Here is a 22,591-nt window from a genome sequence, read left to right as displayed (position 1 = left end):
TTTGATACCTTAAATTTCGAGCCACCAAATTAAAAATGTAATAGCAGCCACCTGTCTGAAATGGTACCCGTTTGCACATGACAATTGCCTTACCTTGATTTGTATTGATTATTTAGGAAGTTACTGCACTCCTGCTGTACCTTAATTATGGAGTCTATGGGACTGCAGGTTTGCGGTGAGTTGAGGAGTCTGACAACCCTGTGGCTTGACTAGCTGTTGTACGTTTGCTGTAAAACTCAAAATCCAGGTTTCAAAAACTGGTGGCTTTCTAAACCTTGCGCCTGTATTCTTTCTCTTGCCTGTTGGTAAAACCTGTAGAGCTTTGCATGCTCCAAGATACTGTCAAGTATCTTATCTTGTCTTGCATTTAATGCATTTTCACCACTGCAGGGCTCCAAGATTAATTAAAATTGGACAGAAATTTTGAATGATGATTAACAATCACAGCTTATTTACTAAGGGCATAGTGATGGTTTGATGTGGTTGCTAACGTAGGTACATATTAGCTGTACATTATTATGGTTTTACTGCTGAATGCATTTTACAATCATGAAGTGTGATTTCAGTAACACTAACAGAAGATCTTCTAATCCTACTAGAATAACTGTTTTTATACTTAACCCCTGCAGAACATCGGGGTTTTCAGTTTAGGTGTCCTGTCAGTTGTTCATGATGAAAGTCTCTTGGATGATTTTTCTGATTGCACTTACTAATGTTTCCTGTTTGTTCACCTTTTCACTTGCACCTCTGACTGCATAATACTTGACTATTCAAGCTGCCATGCAACACATTTAACTAAACAATGAAGTTTGTGTGTGTGGTAAATGATGACATACATTTGTTTGTGTACGTTGTTTTTCTACAACTGGAAGGAGTTAGTGACACTTTAAAATGCAAAGAGAAAAAGTTCCCTATTTTTGATAAATGGTACTTATTGATGTGAAGTCCACTTATTGAAAGTATTCAGATCATTTCCTTTTGGCCTATCTCTAAAATACATAAGAGATTTGAAATGCATTATTTACATTCCAACTTCATTTTTGGACAAAACTATTTATTATGAATGCTAAAATTATATAACTGAGTTTGCGCAAATAATGCAGACTTTTTGTTTGTTAGGCCCCCCTCGAAAACGAGATGGTTCATCTCAAGAGGTTTATCCTATTTATAAATTTGTATCATCATTTGAATATTTCTATACATTTAACCTGTAGGACACTATTAAGCACATCATTCTGACATCCTCATTCCTTTTAGATTATAACAATGTGACATTATAAATAAATTTATTGGATTGTCCATATGTCAGAGTTTATTTTTGCATCAGAACCTTGATGAATATTGACAGAAAAAATGTTAATAAAAACAGGTGAGGTCAAAAATGTATCCAGAACCACATGCAGTTCTGCCACAAACTTCCAAGTCTGGCCGTTGATGGTGGCTGCTACCTATTAGGAAATGAAATTAGCCCAAGACTATTGTCTCGTCTGCCTAATTGGAATTGTTAAATCAACCCACTTACGGATATTTAACAACATTCCTGGGATCACATAAGCCAGAAGGAATGTGGTTTAGTTGATCATAGACACAAACTGTATAAAGTTTTTGGAGCCAAAAATATGCCCAGCCGGAATTTTTTTCCTTTTATTGGTATGTCTGATCCAGTTAGAGAGCTCCCACGACCCCTTTTGGTTGATGGCGTACAGAAACAAGGATTTTATACCAAACACTGCAGCAGAGCGTAAAATCTGTTTATTTATATTTAGGCTGTATTTGAAGACAAAATGTTGTATTTCTAATTGATTGAAATGTTATCTGCAGCAGAAGACTATCAGCGCATTGAGTTTGGCGTTGATGAGGTGATGGATTCCAAGCCGGTTGGGGTGAACGATCCTTTATTCAAGGTGTCCAGCACCCTCAACCCCCAGGCTCCAGAGTTCATCCTGGGCTGCCAGTCATCCCAGAAGGCCCAACAGACTTCTTCTCCAGCAGCCGATGTCCCTGATGGAACCCACTTCAACTCGCTGGATGGCCCTGACTCGGAGGCCTCGGGACTGGACAATCACCAGGCCTGTCAGGACATAGATGGACTCCCTGGCAGCCTGGGACAGCGAGAGAGGAAGAAAAAGAAAAAGCGACCGCCAGGGTATTACAACTACCTGGAACCGTCAACGGGCAGCAACCACAGCAGCAGTGCAGCAGATGGGACACCTGGGACAGCACTGGTGAATGGGCATGCACTCGGTGGCCCACACCACAGTGCTGAAGATGTGGATGGTAAGGCATTGTCAGGGGGTGAACTTTCTACTCCTGGACCAGTCTCCATGGCAACATCTGAGGCTGCTGTGGCAGCGGCCAAGTTTGGTCCGACATCCACTGCCAGTCAGAGGACTTGTGATAGCCCTGATGACTCTTCTTTGGACTTAACTAGTGGAACTGCCTCTTTATCAGATGGCAACAATGCAACTTCCTACTCTTCATCCTCCTCTCAAAGCAGAGGGATGACAGAGGGGCCAAGGACTGCAGATCAGCAGCCAGATCTTTTGGCTCCACAAAGCCCCGAACTTTCAGATACTCCACATAGTCCCTGCTCCAAATCACCTCTTCCTCCTTCAGCAACTGCGGCCACCCCCACTGTTGCCACTTCCATTACGACTACTGAACTGGAGGGAAGGGAGCTAGCAGACAGTGGGGTGGCCAATGGGCTAACAGAGCCTGATACTCCCATTAGTGCAGATGGACACAAAGATGACTCTGAGAGCGGGGAGCAGGTTCAACAGGTCTCCCCCGACTCCATTGCCCAGCCAGTAGTGACAGAGCAGGCCAGTTCGCCTGCGATTCCAGCTGCACCTACTGCCAACCTCCCCAAATCCTGGGCTAGCCTCTTCCACAACTCCAAGCCTCTGCCTGGGGGTCCTCAGGCCTTTGTGGAGGTAAAGAATGTTGTGGAAGTTGTGTCTCCCTCCCTCACTACGCCAGAACAGCCTGAGAAAGTTGGGGAGGTCAAAGACGACCCTGTCCACGTATCAGAGGATCCTATGGCCCCTAAACTTGCAGGTATTATGTGAAGATGTTTATAATAGCCCATCATAACTGCTTTATTTTGTTTTGCTGCTAAATTCACCCCTCCTCCACTTGGTGGCAATGTTGAGACAGTTTTACTTTTCCTGCTCCTTGCTTTTAAATCATTTGATGTTTTTGAAGAGTAGAAATAAGTGACCAAACTTAATATTCTACTGCTCACAAGCGCATATATTTTTTTATATATATAAATAATATAGCTCAATAATGCCTTGCCACAGAAAAAAGTTTGTCTTGTTGCAATCATGTTAAAGAAATTCAAGAAATGAACACTAGATGGTGGTACTACATCCAGAATAGCTGTCAGATATTAAGTCATTAGTCACATTTGTTTAACACACTTTCATTACCCAGCACCATTAAAAGGAGGTTGGGACAGTGTGAGCAATGGAATCTTCTCCTTCAAAGCTGTTGCGTAGGTGGATGGTTTCATTTTCTCAAATGTTGACGATTCTGTTATCTTTTAGAGAAATCCTTTTTAAGAAAATACACATTTGTCCCCTTTAAGTGTGGTATTAAATGAGGGATGTACAGTATGTTGGGCGATGTTTCAGGTTGTGGTTACATGATTGTGTTAAGTTGTTGGGTCTTTATCATATTTCGTAGTATCTAAACGGCACCCTGTAATAGTTGACTTTGCATTTATAGTCAGACTTTCCCTTTTTAGATTTTGCCATTCAGTTTAATTTCAAGAAACATTATCCCTTGTGAATACTCTGTCTCTTAACCTAAGTGAAACTGAGTCATTTCAGCCAAAAGAAGAAAAGGATTTCTTAAAACATCTCATTGATCAGGTCAGGCAGAAAATAAACTTGAGGCCAAGCCATTGCGGTTTGGCTTCATGTGGAGAAAGATCACTTGACGTGAACACACAAACAAGCACAGTTTAGTGTGATTTGAAATCACTTTGGGTTGACTTATTTAAGAACTTGCAAACAGATACAAGATGCTTTTTCCATGCCAAGTCATTGTGAACCATTTCCATTCAACTTGTCTTGTCTCCAGCAATGGGGCTGTCTGTCTCTTAAAAGCAGTGTGCAATATTTTAGATTTTATCACTTTAGATAAACCTGATTATGCTGCAAGTATGTTCATACGTTTGGGTTGTTGTACAGTTTTTCTTGCAGAAGGGTATGGAAATTTATTTCTATCTAATCAAACGCTTTGGTTTGAGTCCCCCTTTAAACAGAATCCTGTTTAGTGAGAAATGCATATTTTCAGCATATGGCTTCTAAGGTACCCAGCATTTATTTAGTGCGTTTTGAGATGCAAAGGTTTAATTTTAAAGTAACATTGTGTTCCCTTTTTGAGCTGCAGGACATGGTTTCCTTAGCTTGACAACCATCAGTTAATGCCACATATTTTAAAACACTAGAACCGCTGGAATTGCATATACTGGTCATCTTGACCTTCTAGACTTTCAAAAGATTATTCTTCTGGGAGCATGGTGCGACATACTGAGACTAAAGACTGCAATTGGCAATGACATTACAGGCAGATGGGAATTTGTCCCCATTGTGTTAAGTACTGTGTATTTTAGTTCCTTAACAGTTTTATTTGATAGTGTTTAGTCAACTCCAGTGTTAAGCGTCACAGAGCTACATGTAAACTTGAAAGCGACCAACTCACTTTGAAATGCAACATTGCAGAGACAGCGCTCCATGATGTTGCACTCAAGCTGGATTTCCAAAACAGTCTGGTATCAGTATGCCACACCTTTCTCCTACGAGAGAAGTCATTGTGGGTTAATATTACCCGATGGCACTTTTTGGTTTAAATACTTTTTTTCATTTGCTCTAAAACTGCTTTACCTTAGGATATGTTTTATAACACTGTTGCACAAGAAGTCAAGCACTGGCATGATAAATGGTTAATACTTAACAGAGCAACATACATTTACAAAAAAGAAATGGCTCAGTTTAAAACCGTGGTGGTGCCAGTGTAAAGCGAGCTCAGAAATCGCCAGCGATTGGCATGTTTTTATCAAGCAATATTTGAATTATTTACTGATAAACCCATGTTATCAAAATACAGGGGGAAAGATGCTTAAGGTTGAACATACTAATAATGTATTCGTATTGTATTTGTATGTCATTGGTGAGACAAAATGAATGATTGTTTTTTTTTTTTTTTAAATCAGTTGTGTAAAACAATGTCCACGTTACCATGGGAGCTGTGTTTTTGAATGGCAGTCTCCCTTCCTAGGCGTGGTACAGAAATTTCTTGCTCTTATTCACACAGTCCCTTGTGCTGTTGTCACAAGAGGCAGGAATAGAAGAAGGAACATTTGTTTTGTGAAAATGAAAATGTAGGCTACTACTTGTATACTATATTACAATGTTAATGACTGAAAGTATGCACAGACAAAATCATACTGACGGGGGATTTCATTGTTTGTTGGAGTTGTACGGGGCTACCCATTTAAGAAAATTGTGTTTGTTTGAATCCCCAGAACTTATTGAGAATGTGAAGTTGATACATAAACCAGTGTCTTTGCAGCCGAGAGGACTGATCAACAAGGGAAACTGGTGCTATATCAACGCTGTATCCTTTCATTCTGCTTTTATGCGGCACCTGCAACTTTAACCCTTCCCCCCCTTTAAGACTGTTTACACATAAACATGTTTGCTGTTAGTACAAAGTATAAAATGGTGTCAAGTCCCCGACAAGCCTGTGCAAGTGTAAAAAAAAAAAAAAAAAGGTTGCCATTGTGAAATGTAGTTGTCTTCGGCTGACGATTGCTGAGGAGTGAGTTTCAGCTCTGCCTGGAGGTTTTGTTGAATTGTTCCTTTTTGGCAAAAGCACAGATCATGCTAAACATGTTTTTGTTTTATGGAGACTGATTAACAATTTGAGACCTTTCCCTTAAGTTTGATTTGGGGAAAAACCTTCCAACACAAACATGAAATTCAAAAGACATCTCAATTTTCTGAGCTACAAAATGATGCCAGCGGTTTCATATAATTAGAACTTAGTCATCCATTGGTATCACATTAGAAATATTAAAGCAGCCCATCATATAACTTTTCCTACACGTTGTGTTCCTCCCTGACTCTGAACACTCCAGACCCTACAGGCCCTGATTGCATGCCCCCCCATGTATCACCTGATGAAGTCCATTCCTCTGCATAATGAAACGCAGAGACCATGTACCTCCACACCCATGCTAGACAACTTGTAAGTAGCATTTCTGCAAGCTCATTTGAAATGACTAAAATGTGTGTTGCTCTGAGACATCAACGTTGTTTTTGTCTGACAGTGTAAGGCTGGTGAATGAGTTCAACAACATGCCTGTGCCATCTAAAGCCAAACAGCAAGGTAAGATATTAGACGGCACGTCCAAAGACATTGTGGTGTCATTTTCCAGTCAGCATCACCAATATTGTATGATTTATAACTGTGTCCGCAGCTGTTGGTGATAAGGCCATGAAAGACATTCGGCCCGGTGCACCTTTTGAGCCGACCTACATTTATAGACTCCTCACTCTCATCAAGTCAAGTCTCTCTGAGAAGGTAAGCTGTGCTGCCTCTGGATCTATAACCTATTCACTGCAAAGCAATGCCTTAAGGTGTTTTTCATTGGTCTCAATGAATACATTTCTTCTGGAACATAGAGCGCTTGAAGGGAATGTTCTCGTTTTTTTTTTTTTTTTAAAACTCCGTTAAGAACTCACCTGAATAAAAGCAGTTCATGTCTTACACATGATGAGTCAGTTCTTAATCAGATTTATGATTGATATTAAATGGGTTTATCTTTTGATATTTAATGAGGCTTATGCTCATCCCGTCTCACTTGTAAAACACTGTCTGTTTACCTCAATAAATGACTGTGGATGCACCTTCGTGTGTTTGCACACTAGTACTTTGACTGTAAGCATTCTTGGTAGAATATTTTTAATTGGTGCGGATGTCCTTGTGCTTCACTTGTAGGGTCGGCAAGAGGATGCGGAGGAGTATCTTGGCTTCACTCTCAATGGATTGCATGAGGAGATGCTGGCATTGAAAAAACTAATCTCGCCTCAGGAAGAGAGTAAGCAACTTTTTACCTCTTCCGTATCAAAACCATATCACAAGGCAGATAAGGCCATTATGGAATTAATTAAATAAATAATGAAATAAAAACATCACTGGCCAGGTGTGACCTGTCAGATTTAATGTAACGACCTAAACAGTGGTGTACAATAAATATGCACTCCACTGCACTAATCCAAATTTCAGTTTGAAGTATTTTTGTAATTTGACCCCTCTAAGGTGTTTTTTTCTTGTTTGTTTTTTTTTTTATTAACAGAAGCTCCCACACCCAATGGGCCAGAGTCCCAACCAGGTGTGGAGGAAGATGTTGCTGATAAGGAGGAAGAAGGTAGTGAGGACGAGTGGGAGCAAGTTGGCCCCAGAAACAAGACTTCGATCACTCGCCAAGCTGACTTTGTCCGCACACCCATCACTGACATATTTGGTGGGCACATCAGGTATGTTGACAGATTGTTGTGAAGATGTTTCAGAAATACATTTTTAAGTGAAGGGGAAATAATTAGCCCTATGTTTAGGAAGGCATTCAGATAGCTTGTGAACCTGTGGACTTTTTTTGAGTATTTCATTGAAAGATTACATGCCTTTGTCCTCTTGGTCATGGCTCTGTTCCTAGTTTGTACACCAACCTTGGGAGATAATTGTCATTTTCATCTGTGCCCCCGTGCGGACTAAAAGTTTGACCTCTGTTCATGGTGGCATAACAAATCGTCAGCCATCTCCAGCGTTTGTTGAACTGGCACCACAGTCCTTTTGCAAAACAGGCACTGTGGGCCGATTGTGGTCAGAAGTCTCGACCGCAAGACATGGGGCACACTTTCACAAACAAAGGTCTTAACTTTCAGACAAATTGGAAACCTGTGCGGGTGTAGCCTGCCTAAATAATATGTTCTGTGAGGTTATGGTCTGGCACAGTCCTGGTCTACACTGGTAGCACAACGTCTCAAAGGATTTTCTCAGAAGTCCTTGCGACCAGAGAGAAATGGAATACAGGAGTTTATATTTACTTGTGCGGTGTATACGCCTACTGAGCTTGGCGATAACCCATGGACTGTCTTTCTTTTTTTTTTTTTTTAGGCGCTAGGCAGAGTAAATGGTTTATGAATCACTGTTGCAATTTGAATCATTTTTCCCAATTAAAGTCTTGTAGCTGAAGCATTCAACCATGAGGAGCAGCCAGATTATTAGATGTTTTTTCGTTTCAAAGCTTCCAGGACAGATGATGCAATCAGGATAAGCTTGGGAACAATTGATAAATGTCCAGTAAATCGATGATTCCAGTAGTGGTCGACGGATATGGGTGTTTTCAGTTGCTGATATTTAGAGAGCAGGGTGACCAATATGTTTTTCTGATATAAAAAACCATAATTTTATTAATCCATGCAGATTGCAATCTAGTATAAATATGTATGTAATAAATTGTTAAACTTCGTTACTTAAACATTTTTCACCTTGCGCTTAAATGTCTTTGAGTACTTCTTGGGAAAAAGTTAACATAGAGCCCTGTCTTCTAAAGTCTAACCTTTTGTTTTCTTTGTTTGCCAGGTCGGTGGTGTATCAACAAAACTCTAAAGAGTCGGCCACTCTGCAGCCTTTCTTTACCCTGCAACTGGACATCCAGTCTGAGAAAATCCGCACTGTCCAGGAGGCTCTAGAAACCTTGGTGGCACGAGAGTCAGTCCAGGGCTACACTTCTAAAACCAAGCAGGAGGTACGAATAGTTGCTACAGTTGCGCTGAACAGACTCCAGGCAGAGACGGTTCGGAAAGGAGATTGTCATTTCCTGTTTCTGTGTCATGGCGGTTTTGCCACTATTCCATCTCTTTAGGAGACTAGCGGCAGGTCCGGAGTCTGTTCACTCCAATGGGAGAAGTAAATGTGAGCACAGATTATTTTGCCCAATAGTCGCCGAAGTAAATATTGGACCATTTTTCAGAAGACTCTCATCTTCCAATCATTCTGACACTAAACTGGCATTTCTCAGACAACGCAGGAAAAAAAATTAACTTTGTTCAAGACCTGACTCTGACTCAACACACTTGCACGACATCTGGCAACGCAGATACTGACACTGTGGGTACTGAACCACCGGTCTGGTTTCACTGCAGTGTTTACGGTGTTGCTTTTAGATGAAAAAGAATGAAAAGAAATTTAGATGAAATGAACAGGGAGCTCTGGGTGCAGGCAACATGGAGGGAAGTTAACCATTGTGTATCTACATATTTTACCCATATACGATACAAAGCTGGTTGAAAATCTGTTATTTTTGTGGTCTTGACTTTCCTAATATTTTTCAGAGTTACCATATTTTCTGTCATGGTAGTTAATTATATTTTTGTTGAGTGAAGAAATGATATATAGTGCTCGTTGTTTTCTGATTTGATTTACTTGAGTAGAAACGTTTAGGTTTTTTGGCATGTGTGCTGATGGTTTAAACATAGATGAAGAATAACTTTTAGCAGTTAACGTTGGTGTACAGCCTGGGTCCTGTCTTGTGCTTTTAAATGCACAATGATTCATGAGTCACTGCTTTGAGGTGCTCAGCAAGCGCTTTTATTTCCAACAGAATGTGATCTTGTTCTGTACATTTTGTTTCCCTTCCCTGTTGTGTTTAGAAGTTTATTGGGTTTTTATCCCAAGCCTCTAATACACCCCCCCCCCCCCCCCCCCCCAGTACATTCACGTCTTTCTTGTCCTTTTGTCCTCGTTTTCAGATTGAGATCAGTCGGAGGGTGACTCTGGAAGAGCTGCCCCCTGTGCTGGTGCTCCATCTCAAGAGATTTGTTTTTGAAAAGACTGGAGGCTGCCAGAAACTGACCAAGAACATTGATTACCCTGTTGATCTGGAAATCAGCAAAGGTATGGAACCACACTTTGCTAAGCACCCCAAGCCTTTAACTTGACCCATAGACTCTCAGTGCACACATAACACTGTTGTCGATGAGGGACAAAGTTATCACAGGCAGCTCAGTTTTAGCTGTAGGTAATTAATTCCATGAGTTTGCCAAATTAAGTTACTGTAAGTGATTCGCACTGAAAAATATGGCTTTCTAGAGAGGGGCTAGTCATTTTGATATTCAAAAAGACACGGTGGGAATGATCACTCTGCTCAGCTTGGGAGTGACGCATGAAAGTGACACAACATTACGCACTGATCATATCGGGTTTACTCCGAGCTCCTCCCGCGAGTAAACGGCGTAGTTGTCAGACCAGAATCCGACCGACTACAGGGGTTTATTTGTCTCCCCCAAGTTTAGCAGCTCTCAGCCGGCCAGCAGATTTTTAATCCCGGCCCCGCACCCTTCGCGCTGCCCAACAAGAAATCGCGGCTCTACGTGTCTTTGCATTGACTTTGTATGTAAACTCACCACCCGAACACTTGCTTCGCTTTTGGTCTGAAAGCACCATAATTGTTGCAGTGAAGTTTGTCAAATCTAAAAGTTTAACTTTTTTTTTTCACAAATGCTGATGCAGTTTTTTAACATTATTCAAATTGCTGTGTTTGCACTTTGTGACTTGTGAAAAGCTTAAAGACTGTGCAAAAGTCTGCAATTCACTTTCAGGATCCTCTGCTGTGTAATTGAGTACCCCACATGAGAATGAAATCACATTTCACATAAATCCATTTATTTTTCTATAGTGTAAATCTTAACAGGCCAGCAGCAGAACATGGTGCACACATTCTGTATTTAACTTAAGCAATGCTTTAGAAGTTCTTGGTCTCATCAGTGGATTTTCCTAACCATGATTTCCTTTCAGATCTCTTGTCTTCTGGAGTGCGGAGCAAAGTTGTGAAAGGCCAAAGAACTTACAGGCTCTTTGCAGGTGCGTTTGTGTTGGTTTTTATTTTTTAAATCTACTTCGTCACATTATTGCATCTGCTCCAAGGAGTTGTAATTTTTGTTGCTTTCTTGTAACATATTGCCACTGTTGGAATTATTAATTCACCATGATGTGGCTCCTTCATATACCAAAAGAACGATGCTGCCAAAAAGTACTTTTAAGAATAGCCGTCCCTTTTTGTGTTGAACCTGAATACATCTGACAGTTGTGCTTTGGGATCATAACGATTAAAACCTTTTTGGAAAAGTATTAGTTTTGCTAAGCTTTCCAAGCAACACTTTATCCAGCTGAAGTAAAAGCCATTTGTAATAATCAGCCTATATTTTGTATTTTCTAACATTGGGGAATATCTCTAAATAAATGGGAGGGGGGGATGCCAAAATTTATACTAGTTAAATGTAAATGCTCCGTATTTGTATAGAGCCTTTCTAGTCTTTACAACCACTCAAAGCACTGTTACACTACATTGCATGCACCATTCCCACACATTCATGCTGGTGGAACAGCCAGCAGGGGCAATTCGGGGTTCAGTATCTTGCCCAAGGACATGCAGCCTGGAGGAGCCGGGGATTGAACCGCTGATCTTTCGATTAACAGGCAACCCGCACTACCCCCTGAGCCACAACCATCTGTGGTTGATTTGGATTGAGTGCTATTTCAGTCCCACAATTGAGATCAGTGAGCTTTTTAAAAGTTAATTTAGGGATGAGAAGGCAAAGGCATTACCAGCAAATTAGCGACACCCTTTGAACCACAGCATATAATGAATTGTGGGATCAGATCTTGCATCTTACAAGATCTTGTTCTCATGTGCAAATAGGGAATTACCCTTTGAAACGTGTCTCAATGTAGGAAAGCATTTTTATTTTAATTTGGTTTATAGAAACATTAAAACGGTAAGTTCAGACAGTGATAGTATAAACTTTTAGGCTAAACTTCTCTACAGTAAAAACATTGAAGTCCTAAAAGAGTAAGTTGAGATGAATTGGATAAAATATCTGACATTTCTTCTAATATCTTGTTTTCTCCATAACCAGTTGTCTATCACCATGGGAACAGTGCAACAGGCGGTCACTACACCACGGATGTCTTCCACATTGGTCTTAACGGCTGGCTGCGCATTGACGACCAAACAGTGAAGGTCATCAACCAGTACCAGGTGGTGAAGCAGACTACAGAGCGCACCGCCTACCTGCTGTACTACCGCCGCGTCGACCTGCTGTAGACACACACATATACATCCCAGCATACATGCAAGAACACATGAATATATTCACAAACACGCACACAAAAAAAACATACATGCTCAAAATGCACTTGACAGTTGACAGTACAGTACATCTACACATGACACAAACACACACCAAACTAATGAACAGGAACACTGCCCAACTTGTTCTCTTGCAAGATTTTCCTCTTCTTCCCTCCTGTCTCCCCGCTTTCCTGAGAACCAGCTTTTCCAACACCTTTTTCCTTGTCTCTTTTTTCTGTTTGGAAGAAGAGAAACAAGCTGCTTTCACAATGATTTACCTGTGACTGCTATCTCTTCTCTGCACCACTGCTGTTTTTATTTTTAAGAAATTTTTGTCCTGTTTTTTGTTTTACTTTTAAAGCAGCAAGGAAGGACTTTTGAAAAGACAGAGGTGGGGGTTGGGGTTACAGGGTAGGACCCGAGACTCACCTCTGGCTGAGCCCACAGCTTGGCTCAGATAGCAAACAGTGGACTCACACACAGGAAGAACTATCTACCACAGGCTGCAAGTGAACCGCTGGGGTAATTTCTCTTGTTTGAATTACCTTTTTAAGGAAATGACCCAGAAATATCAGTGTTTGCCTTTTAGTAAAGGAGAACTGTTGGCCTAATGAATTTGCAACCGTTTAAAAGCCTATTTGAATTTGCCCTAGTGCATTGAAAAGGCCCAGCACACCAGCATTGTCATGAGTCTCTCCTCCCAAGGCCAGATCATCATCTTCTCCTCTCCACCAACAACTCCTCCTCCTCCATTTTCTCACTTTTATGATGCTTTTAAATCTAGGTACAACTTGAGCCATCAAAAACAGGAAAGAAAAGACAGGTGGTACATTGAATGGGAACTGAACAGCTTCCTTGTTTGAGATCCTTGTTACGGTATCTGGGTTTAGGTTTAGAAAGATTATCTTAAAAAAAAAAAAAAAAAAAAAAGTTACGCGCTTTAGAATTTAATAACAAATAAGCTTCTGTGCACAAAGTATAAACTGATCGATGATTACAATATGACAGGCAACTGCATATTTTGCAAATATTTAGATTAAAATGTAAAAAAGAAAGGAAAAACAACAAAAAATAAAAAATGTAGCTAATTGAAAACTTGTTTGGGTCCTGAAGGACTGCGCTAGTTTTAAGACTCAGTTCTTGCACTGGAGAGATGGCAACCAATCAAGATGGATTCCACTGCAAAACCTGCCCTTGTTTACTTTGAACATTTCCTTCTCTATCCATTCTTTTTTTTGTGTGTTTACTTGTCTAAAGGTTCCACCTGTGTATAGGTGGCTTATCAGTGTAGTTTTGAGCCACACCACCCCTCTTACCCCCCCAACTCAGCAGAAAGTGGGGGCTGCCTTAGGTTCAGTGTGTGATGTTTTTCCACTCAGTGTACAAGTCTAACCCTAATCAGGCGCCAGCAGCAAGTCTAATGTCTGTGAAGAGTTAGGAGAATGTACCTGACACCTATGTATTTACTCTTTTGTGGCTCAGCATTTCCTCCTAGTCGAGGGAAAGTGTTGAGGGGGGAGTGGGACTACATCTGTGCTAAGCTCTGCATAAAGACCCCTGGACATGTGCACAAAAGGAGGTAGTGTTTGCTTTTGTCGGAGATATTGATTTTTGGATCATTCATTGATTGTGATGATTTGTGTTTGAGTTACTAAACGATGTTAGGTTGTTTTGTTTTCTGTTTTTTCGTCATCAATCATTTATTGAATGTCCCCATGCTCTCGCTCCCTTCCGAAAAACACGCTTGCATTTGAATTGGTGTTTGAAAAGAAATTACACAGGCTAAAGCACAACAATGAATAAAATTGAACTAGTTCTTTGCTTGATATTTATTTCCATTTTGTCTTTTTTTTTCCTTTTTTTTCCCCTCCAGACCCATTTCATTCCAACCACAGAATCTCAGTATTAACACTTCACAAAATTGAATCCACTGAAGTATTTCTACACGATTTAGGCTTGTGTACTTTTATCCAGAGAATCCTCCTTTTTGTCTCATACAGACTCCACTTCTTCAGACAGTGTCTGTCAGTTAAAACAAGGTACGCAGGAGAGAAGGTGGTTGTCTCACATTTTCCTGCTTCATATCAAAAACGTGGTGCAGTGTGATAACATTTTCTTATATTTTGGTAGCGCAAGTATTTATCTTAATTTAACACCGTATCTGACAGTACTTCACTGTAAGTTCATGAGGACTGATTAGTTTCAATATAAAATAATGTACGTCAGATTTTTACCATAATTACACAATGTCACATTAGATTTGAATTACTTTTGGCTACCATGTGATGTAACATCATTATGTGGTGCACAGTCTCAATTGACTTTGTCTTGCAGGTTTCAAAGTCAGAAACCTTTCCCAGATAAACCAAAGGACAACATTATATAGGCCCTATTGCCTTTCCTTTAATTAAAAATATATATATAAATAACTTTGTTTTGCCTTCTCCATCCAAGGTCTTGTATCTATGTCTTGTCACAGTTGTCAACTCATTCCGCACAGGAAACGGAGCCATGCCGTTTAGATTAGTCAAAACATCTTCATCATACACAACTTCAATGACAGTTCAGTTGTGCTGCTGGCTTTGTGGTCATTTCTGCACAAATTGTGACATCTGATGATTTGCATATTTCTTTCACCTTTTGAAGAATGTTTGCGAGTTGGGACTTTGAACGGACACCTTGAGTTTTCTGTTGTATAGTTTTATCTCAGTCTCTCATGGCTGGTCAGGAAATGTGCTGGTGAAATGCTTCAATAATGTCTCTTTTCAGTATGTGCTCCTAACACTATTGTCTGCTGGGAAATTGTTGGGATAATGACCTAAAAACAAAAATCTATACTGTCTTTTCATTTTAAGCCTCCAGCATTCTATTTTGTTAATTGTTCAAATAAAGGATTGTGCAAAAAGCAGTTTGCTAATGAAGTGTAGTCAGAAGACTACTTGGCTTTCTTATAATACAGTAAATACTGAAAACATCTGCAGTCGGACTGGCCTACAGAACAATGTGCACAATAAACCAAAACAACAAAAGATCCACAGCGTCTTGGTCTACGGCACTCTGCTAATTGGTCTCTTGATCCTGTATGGCAACTTACTGTATACTATGTGTAGTTTTTGTAGTATGTTATATCTCCTGCTCCTGTGGTTTAGCTGGCTGCCTCATTGTCCACAGTGCTCTCTTCAGGACCAAGGCTGAGCTTGCCTCGGTTTGCTTTAATGGGAAGCAGACCCATCATTGAAAAACTTTCCATGTAAGGGTTTTCTGCCCTTTTAGTATTCCTTACTGTTTATTCCTCCCTTATTATAGCTCGGCCCTCGACCGAAATGTGGCTTTGCTCTCAACCTTACAATGAAGCGCTGTATTTTCCTTGTTAATGTCAGAAGGCAAGTATAAGAGCGTGTTACTTTACAGCCCCACACCACAGCCTGAAGGGCAAATTACATGTTTGGACACCCACTGACAGACCACCTATACTCACCAGTGTCTCCTTCAGCCGTGCTTTAGTAATGATGTATGTATGTTAGCCTGCTACCCGCTGCCCTTTTAGAGACTTTGAGTGGTTTGATGAACGTGCGTAGCATATTTTAGAATGTTCAGTTTTCTGTAATATGAGCATGTTGTGCCATTAAGGTAATCAAAGTGCCACAGATTGAAATAGTTGTTCAGGGTGGAGATGAGTAAACCAAAATTAATTCTTGTCTCGGGGCAACAAAGTCAAACCACATGCACGCAAACGAGAAACACAGGGACTCTACGCCCAGGACCCCCATAACCAACTTATGACTGTGTTGCCCCATGTTGAGTCGTGTTTTCCTGTACTTAATCTTAACTGAGCTTTGAGATGGTTCATCTAATGGCTGGTGCATGCGGATTTGGTATCTAATTCCATTAAGTAGGTCCAAAATGGTGAACCAAGATAAATTTGGAAGTGAAGATGATTATGTTGATATAACTTACTAAAAATTGTTACTACTTTTTGACTTTAATCTCATTGATTCATTTTAAGGGGTCGCAAGCCACACAGGTCAGGAACTGCTTTATTAAGGGGGTAAAAAGGGTTGGGAGGTTCACCTTGGCAGAAATACAGATAAGTGACGAAAGGAAAAACCTGAATAAATCACCAGAGAAACACAACAAATGCAGATGTTTGTACAAGGTGCTCGAAGGGTTACTGAATGGTTAAAATATGAAAACGATTTGAATCACACGTCTTTCCAGTCGCTGGATCTCCCAACTGAGCACTTATGCGAGGTTTTGGACCGACTTTTTAGACCAAATGTGGGAATATCTTTTGGAAGAATGGTGTTCATCCCTTTAGTAGACCTTTTACTAAGATGCTTTAAGTAGTCTATATTTATTTTTTTATTTATCCATTCAGGCTGCCACACTGACACTTACCATCTATATCTACTGTAAATGGCAGTTATTTCTGTATAACAGTATACAGAGTCCTATATACAGCATTGTCCTATCATGTGCTTACAATTGACTAATCTGGCCTTCTGTCACGTCTTTATCCTCGTAGGAGTGATTTTATGTGCATTTCCTGTTCAATTACCATCTGCCTGCTGGTTTGTTTTTATAATCGTACACCATATGTCATTCAGTCTCCTCGAGTTTGTTCCGCTTCTTTCATGCGACGTGTTAAGAGGTCCACAAGCACTCCACAGTTTCTAAGGAAAGTATACATTATGTCAACCAGAGTTTCAAGGACCTCCACAAGCATCTGTCCAAATAAACTATCTCTTGGTGTTGTGTATGGAGTACAATCCTGCTGTGTGTGTGTGTGTGTGTGTGCGCACATGGTGGTTTCCCTTAAACTCAAAAGAAAAACTAGGGTCACACCTGCTCAAGATTATATCATGTCAAAAAGTAAACAAGAAAATTATGTTTGAGTTGTGTAATCCTTCTGTTGTCTTCAACTGAGACTAATGCAGAGTTGTGAGTTCTCTGTTTCCATTTGAATTATGTCTGTGTTGATGTAGCCAAGGAAAGAACACTTCTGAGAATAAAGGCCCTCTTCCATTGGACATTTGAATACAGACATCAAGTCTGAGTTACACGATTACTAACGTTTGTCACAAGGGACTGCTCGGGACCAGGAAATTTAGAATGAGGTTTTGTCATTAAAAGCATCTGCAGTAATCCTGAAAATCCACTCATTCACATCATGGACTTCAAAAAGTTCAAAACAGGTCAAGGTGAACATGCGCTTCTGATTTTCTGTCAAAAGTTATACAGGTAAGCCATTAAGTTGAATGCCAAATTTGTGTTTCTAAACGTCTCTGAATACATGTGAATAAAGAGTTTGTAAAGAATAACCGCTTCACAGAGCATAAATTAGTGCCTGTTTGTGGATGGATTGGTCTTGCGTCACAAAGAGAGAAAAAAATGTTAGTGGGGGAACAATTTAAAAAAAAAACTAATCATAGCAACACACTGAACATGTGCAAACTACCTAAATATGGCTCAAAGTTAAGGTTATGGTTCTTAAAATCAGAAACATCTTAGAGCACCATAAAGCTGCAGCCTCTAACAATACCTTGGAATATAAGTAATGCTTAAAAAAAGCTGGTATTTGTAGATGGTGCTTAGTGAGCTTTTACATGTACACTAATATCCTCGTTATAAAAAATTATGTAAAGATAATCAACAATGAAATAAGCAATCAGCAACCTTGGTAATGTTATGATCATGTAAACTGGAGCATGGTTTCTCATGTTCCATGTGAATGTCATATCGTGAATATGATTAAAACTGAGTGTTAACACACAAAAACAGAACTTCTTGTAAGGAGTAAAATGAGCTGTAATATTGTGTAATCTTTCACACTTGCTTCCTACATCTGGATGAGTTTATGTTTGGATGGTTGATTTGAAAAGGTAGCTGCAGCCAATTCGAAAAAGTCGTCAGGATCTGATTGCATTGTTGTGTAGTCACTGATAAGATAAGATCAACTTTATTGTCCCCTGAGGGAAATTTGTCTTGGGCATCAGTGCCGCATGAGGCTGCAGTAAACACCAGTAACACATATGGACATTACACTCACATACATCATACAATCCACCATACATTTACATTACATTGCACAAGTATCTATGACCCTGCCCCTGTCAATCATGGATTACAAGGTAAGTAGAACCTGAGTGATATGAAACCTCAGAATTATTTTATTCAATTGCACTTTAGCACATACTGTAAAGCAGAAACAGTATGACGGACACTAAAAGTACAACTGCCACAATTCATAACATAACATCTGGGTGATAAAAAAAATCAGTGCAAGCACTGACACTGAGCGTAATGTCTCCATCTCGATTCTCAGTGACACACCTGAAGCCCAGTTTCATGTCTCATTTATTTCTCATTTATTTATTTAAGGACAGTGCATTAATCAACATTTCTGTAAATGTGCCAGTGTTAGCCAGCAGGCTAATTTTCAACTGTAGTCCATTGGCAAGATGTTATACTAGGCACATAAGTAGTAGTCCAATAACGTAGTTGACCAATAACGATTTCATATAGTTGCAGGAAAATGCCCCATGTCTGCATTACACATCTGGATGGATCCAAATTCCATTCACTAGACTTAAATATCACAATTTCTCTGGGCTGGTACATGACAGTCCCTGTAACCCCATGAAGAAAATTATTTTACTTTAATGAGGAAATGTCCGATATCCCAAATACAGCACAGAGGATAAATTGTCTCACAAGAAGACTGAAAGCAAAGTGAAGCCCTTTTATCTGAGGAAAGCCAAGTATTTCCAGAAGTGTCCTTGGTAATATAGATAATATAGATGGATCCCTATGAGGTCCACCCAAGAGCTTGATCTTTAGCTTTTCTTTTCTTGTGTCCACCTGTGAACATCTCACTGCGGACCATAATTACCCTTCCTAGCATCTCTGCAGGACATTTAAGAAGGAAAGCAGATGCATGATGGGCCAGACTTCCTGTTAAACATGTATTTTGACTGAGTGCAGAGGCCAAACTGGCAGAGCCCTCGTGGGAAGAAATTCTGAGGGTTCAGCAGGGTCAGTAAGGAGATACAACAGTGAGACATGATGAACCAGCTCCCTTCTGCTCTTTATCCCCACACTTGTCCTATAATGATGTGTGTGTCAATCAAGTGTTTTAATACTCCAAAGATCCATTTAAAGTTGATGTGTAGTTGTCCACAGCAGGGTGGTAAATAATGTTTTTATACCGCGTTCCCTAAAACCGATCAATTACTCCAATATGGGGTGTAAAATGTCTTTGCCGGTTTTGCTCCAGACAAACAACAAAAACTGATATTATTTGATTAGCACGCCTGCAACTAGTGAAATAAAGTATAAAAAATGTTATGTTTGGATAATTGATGTGTACTGTTAGTGCAGGTGCAGCCAACTCAAGTGGAGTGGAGTGACGGTGAATAGTCATTAGGCTGCTTAGTTCTGGACCAGTGATTTCAGTGATGCTGAAATGTTAGAGATTAATGGCAAACAAATACACAACTACAACAAATATGTTGAAACTTAGTGTCTGAGCACCCCAAAACAAGAAAGTTTATTTGACTTATGATGGTAAATGGTCCCTATAATAAGGCACCTTTTACAAAAGTCGTTTAAGTTGCATTGACTGGCCTTATTAATATTTAATAAATAATCTACTAATGCTTTGTTGTTAGTTATAGGCCATTCATAAGAACCAACAAACTGTGAAAACTCCCTTTGACCACTTTTTTCCAGAAAAGAGCTGCAGACACATCTGGACCAAAAACTAGTTATTAACCTCATCCGATTATAGCCCTTAATTAATGACTTAATAATTATAACGGCAGATGTAATGGCTTATTGGAGAACGGGAAACCCACGAACATTAAATGGTGGATTACCTAAACATTTAAATAAGCATTATAGCCTACCAAAATAGAATTGATCAATTCCAGCCAATGGATTTTTCACAACCTGGCAACCCAACATTGTTTATGACTAAGGTATAAAGCATTAGTAAATCATTTAGTAACCATTAATCAAGCCATTTGTTACAACGTGTCTCTTTTTTATTTTGTTTCGTTTGAGTGATTTTAGTTTTAGTCTCCCTGTTCACTGCTGCCCTTGTTCAGTCTGTAATGTTTTACGCGTGCCTGTAGCTATTCTTGAAGGTACATATCTGGGTAATAACTGTCACCACAACGTGATTCAGAGATTGCGATCTAACTGCCTGCCGCTGACTCGTCTGACAGCCCGCTGATTTACAATGTTTGTAGTTTTCTTCCTGACATCAGGCTGCTCGTTAGCGTGCGCACTCAGCGCGCTCTTTGCCAAGAATATAGCCTTCTTCAGGAGGCTGGCGAGTGTGGGGGAGTGAGGAGAGACAGTCATTTTTTCCTCTGGTCCTGAGGGGTCTCCTTCTCTATATAAGGCACTCTGGGCTGCTCAGGAGTTACACAGCTCAGGAACACCGCCAGCAAGCAGCAGCCTGGTCCTCTCACAAGGGAATAACACAGCTCTCCAGCGCGCAGAGGAAACTGCTCTGAGATATTCAAGCAACTGATAAGTAATAGAGACAGAGGTGAGCGACATATTATACACATTTATTTGCAAATTATAGCTTTCAGGTATGCTGTGGTAGAGCAGGGGTTTTAGATCTGTCAATTCTCAAATGTATTATACTATATTTTGCAGCCTCCAAAAAAAAAAGATGATGAACTATGTACCTGGTCGATTTGCAGGCCATACACTTTATGGCTGACAAAATTTTGTGTGAATTATGGTAAATGTTCTTCATAAGTCTATTTATTTTTTCAGATGAATTGATTTATTCAGTATGACAAAATTAACTTATGACACTAACAACTGTGATATGTCAGTTTTGGGTTACAAACTATGCCACAGTAAAAGAGGCTGTTGGCAAGACACTGCCATTCATTGTGAGTCTGCAGCCTCACTGAGGAAACGTCAATTGGAGAGCAGTTGCTACCAGGATGGAAAATACTATATGCAGGGAGTAAGCTTAAGGGCAAAGTAGAAAACTATTTTAAAATGTATTCCTGGATTTTAAGTTATCAGTACAATAAAAATCCATGGTTCACCCCAAAAAAATTTTTTGAGCTAGAGGTGCAATTTTTTTGTGAAATAAAAGAATCTTTAAATATGGCCCTGGCATGACAAAGTGAGCAAGCATCTATGACAATAGTTAATAAATCAGACAATTTATATTGTGACAAGAGTGTTTACATTCAACCTGGTGGTGATGCGGAGAGGAGGTCAGCTTCAGAGGACTCAGAGACCAGATGTGGATATGTACGTGTGTCCAAGTCTTGTGCTGTCTGTCACTCTGGTATAAAATTCATGAGCCATGAGAAGGGCCCAGACAGAGAAGCTGGTAGAGCTTCAGTGTGAAAATGGGGCACAGGGAGAGGAGAAGGGTGTGGTGTCTGAGCTGCCCGCTGGCTCACAGTGCCCGGAGCTGGCACAGCATGTTGACGCAGAGCCGGTGCCAGACCTCAAACCGCCTTTTCAGCCAGAGGGAAAGATGTGAAGGGATTCAAGGATAAGAACCAGTGCGACTTAGAGCTTGTTTATTTTTTCTTTCTTCTCTGATCACACTGACTGGCTGCTCTTGCCTCTTTATAAAAGCTTGTGATATTTGTTTAGCTCTAATCTTGGACGTCAACCTCTTGCTTGTTTGCTTCCAGAGGGAGGTCAGACGCAGGGTCAGTTACAGAACATTGCCCCTGGATGTGGCAGGAATGCAGTGTTTAGCTCAAACATTTCAGCTGGGTTAAGGATCATTAAGCTGAACTCAGGTCTCCTTCCTCAGTGTCCAATCCTGCACTCAGTTTGATTAGAAAATAATCAGGAGAGAGCAGAAGACAAGGAGAGGTGGATACCATTCAGTATACTTACAAAGCAAAGTCAGTGTTATATTTACTGACAAAGCTATTTATTACTGGGTGATTGCTCAAATTAGACAGACTTTATCTTTGGATGCAGAAGCTAACCGGTTGGTAAAGGCGGAAAAAGTGAAGCGGTTCAAAATAAGGCAATAAAAAACATGAAGAAATTGGGGTTGGTAATTACAAAAGGGTCACCCACAAAATGATAATGTAACAATATGAAGTCACAATTTTTAGCCAGTTGTGATGCACAATGTAATGAAATGAGACAATAATCTTTTTAATGTCTTTTTAACTTAAAACTAGCTTGATTTGATCATATACCAATATGAGTAACAAGTTTGTTTTGTACAATCTTTTTAATCCAGTACAACAGCTCTGCAAGTTACATGATCTGCTTTTTTCACATTGTATCAGAAAGGAGTTGATTTAACTCTATGGTCATTATCGATGCTTTAGTTATTGTAAGGGGGTGTTGTATCGGATCATATTACATTCAGAT

General features: G+C 40.0%; 1 protein-coding gene across 2 annotated transcripts; it reads left to right on the top strand.

Moving 5' to 3' along the window:
• Positions 1 to 129: 129 nt before the first annotated feature.
• Positions 130 to 15,113, top strand: LOC119910023 (ubiquitin carboxyl-terminal hydrolase 10-like). Of its 2 annotated transcripts, none has more exons than XM_038728368.1 (12): positions 130 to 175; positions 1,822 to 3,057; positions 5,534 to 5,625; positions 6,149 to 6,258; positions 6,341 to 6,399; positions 6,491 to 6,594; positions 7,012 to 7,111; positions 7,370 to 7,550; positions 8,656 to 8,821; positions 9,825 to 9,969; positions 10,870 to 10,935; positions 11,991 to 15,113. In XM_038728368.1, the coding sequence occupies exons 1-12, from the start codon at positions 148 to 150 to the stop codon at positions 12,176 to 12,178; spliced, it is 2,475 nt and encodes an 824-aa protein (XP_038584296.1). In that variant the 5' UTR covers positions 130 to 147; the 3' UTR covers positions 12,179 to 15,113. The 2 variants fall into 2 exon arrangements, with proteins under 2 accessions (XP_038584296.1, XP_038584297.1); XM_038728369.1 differs by having other exon boundaries at positions 138 to 175; positions 1,825 to 3,057; positions 11,991 to 12,178.
• Positions 15,114 to 22,591: the final 7,478 nt, after the last annotated feature.

Source organism: Micropterus salmoides, unplaced genomic scaffold (assembly GCF_014851395.1).
Source record: "Micropterus salmoides isolate LMB-PRFRI ecotype aquatic unplaced genomic scaffold, ASM1485139v1 Ms_hic_scaffold_19, whole genome shotgun sequence".
NCBI lineage: Eukaryota > Metazoa > Chordata > Actinopteri > Centrarchiformes > Centrarchidae > Micropterus > Micropterus salmoides.
This window is presented reverse-complemented; position numbering and strand designations above follow the sequence as displayed.

Bases quoted from the DNA above. Each gene is read 5' to 3' on its own strand.
- LOC119910023 (XM_038728368.1), top strand. From the start codon at position 148: ATGGAGTCTATGGGACTGCAGGTTTGCG. The intron at 5,626-6,148 runs GTATCCTTTCAT...TGAACACTCCAG, and splicing joins ACTGGTGCTATATCAACGCT to ACCCTACAGGCCCTGATTGC. The intron at 8,822-9,824 runs GTACGAATAGTT...CCTCGTTTTCAG, and splicing joins CTTCTAAAACCAAGCAGGAG to ATTGAGATCAGTCGGAGGGT.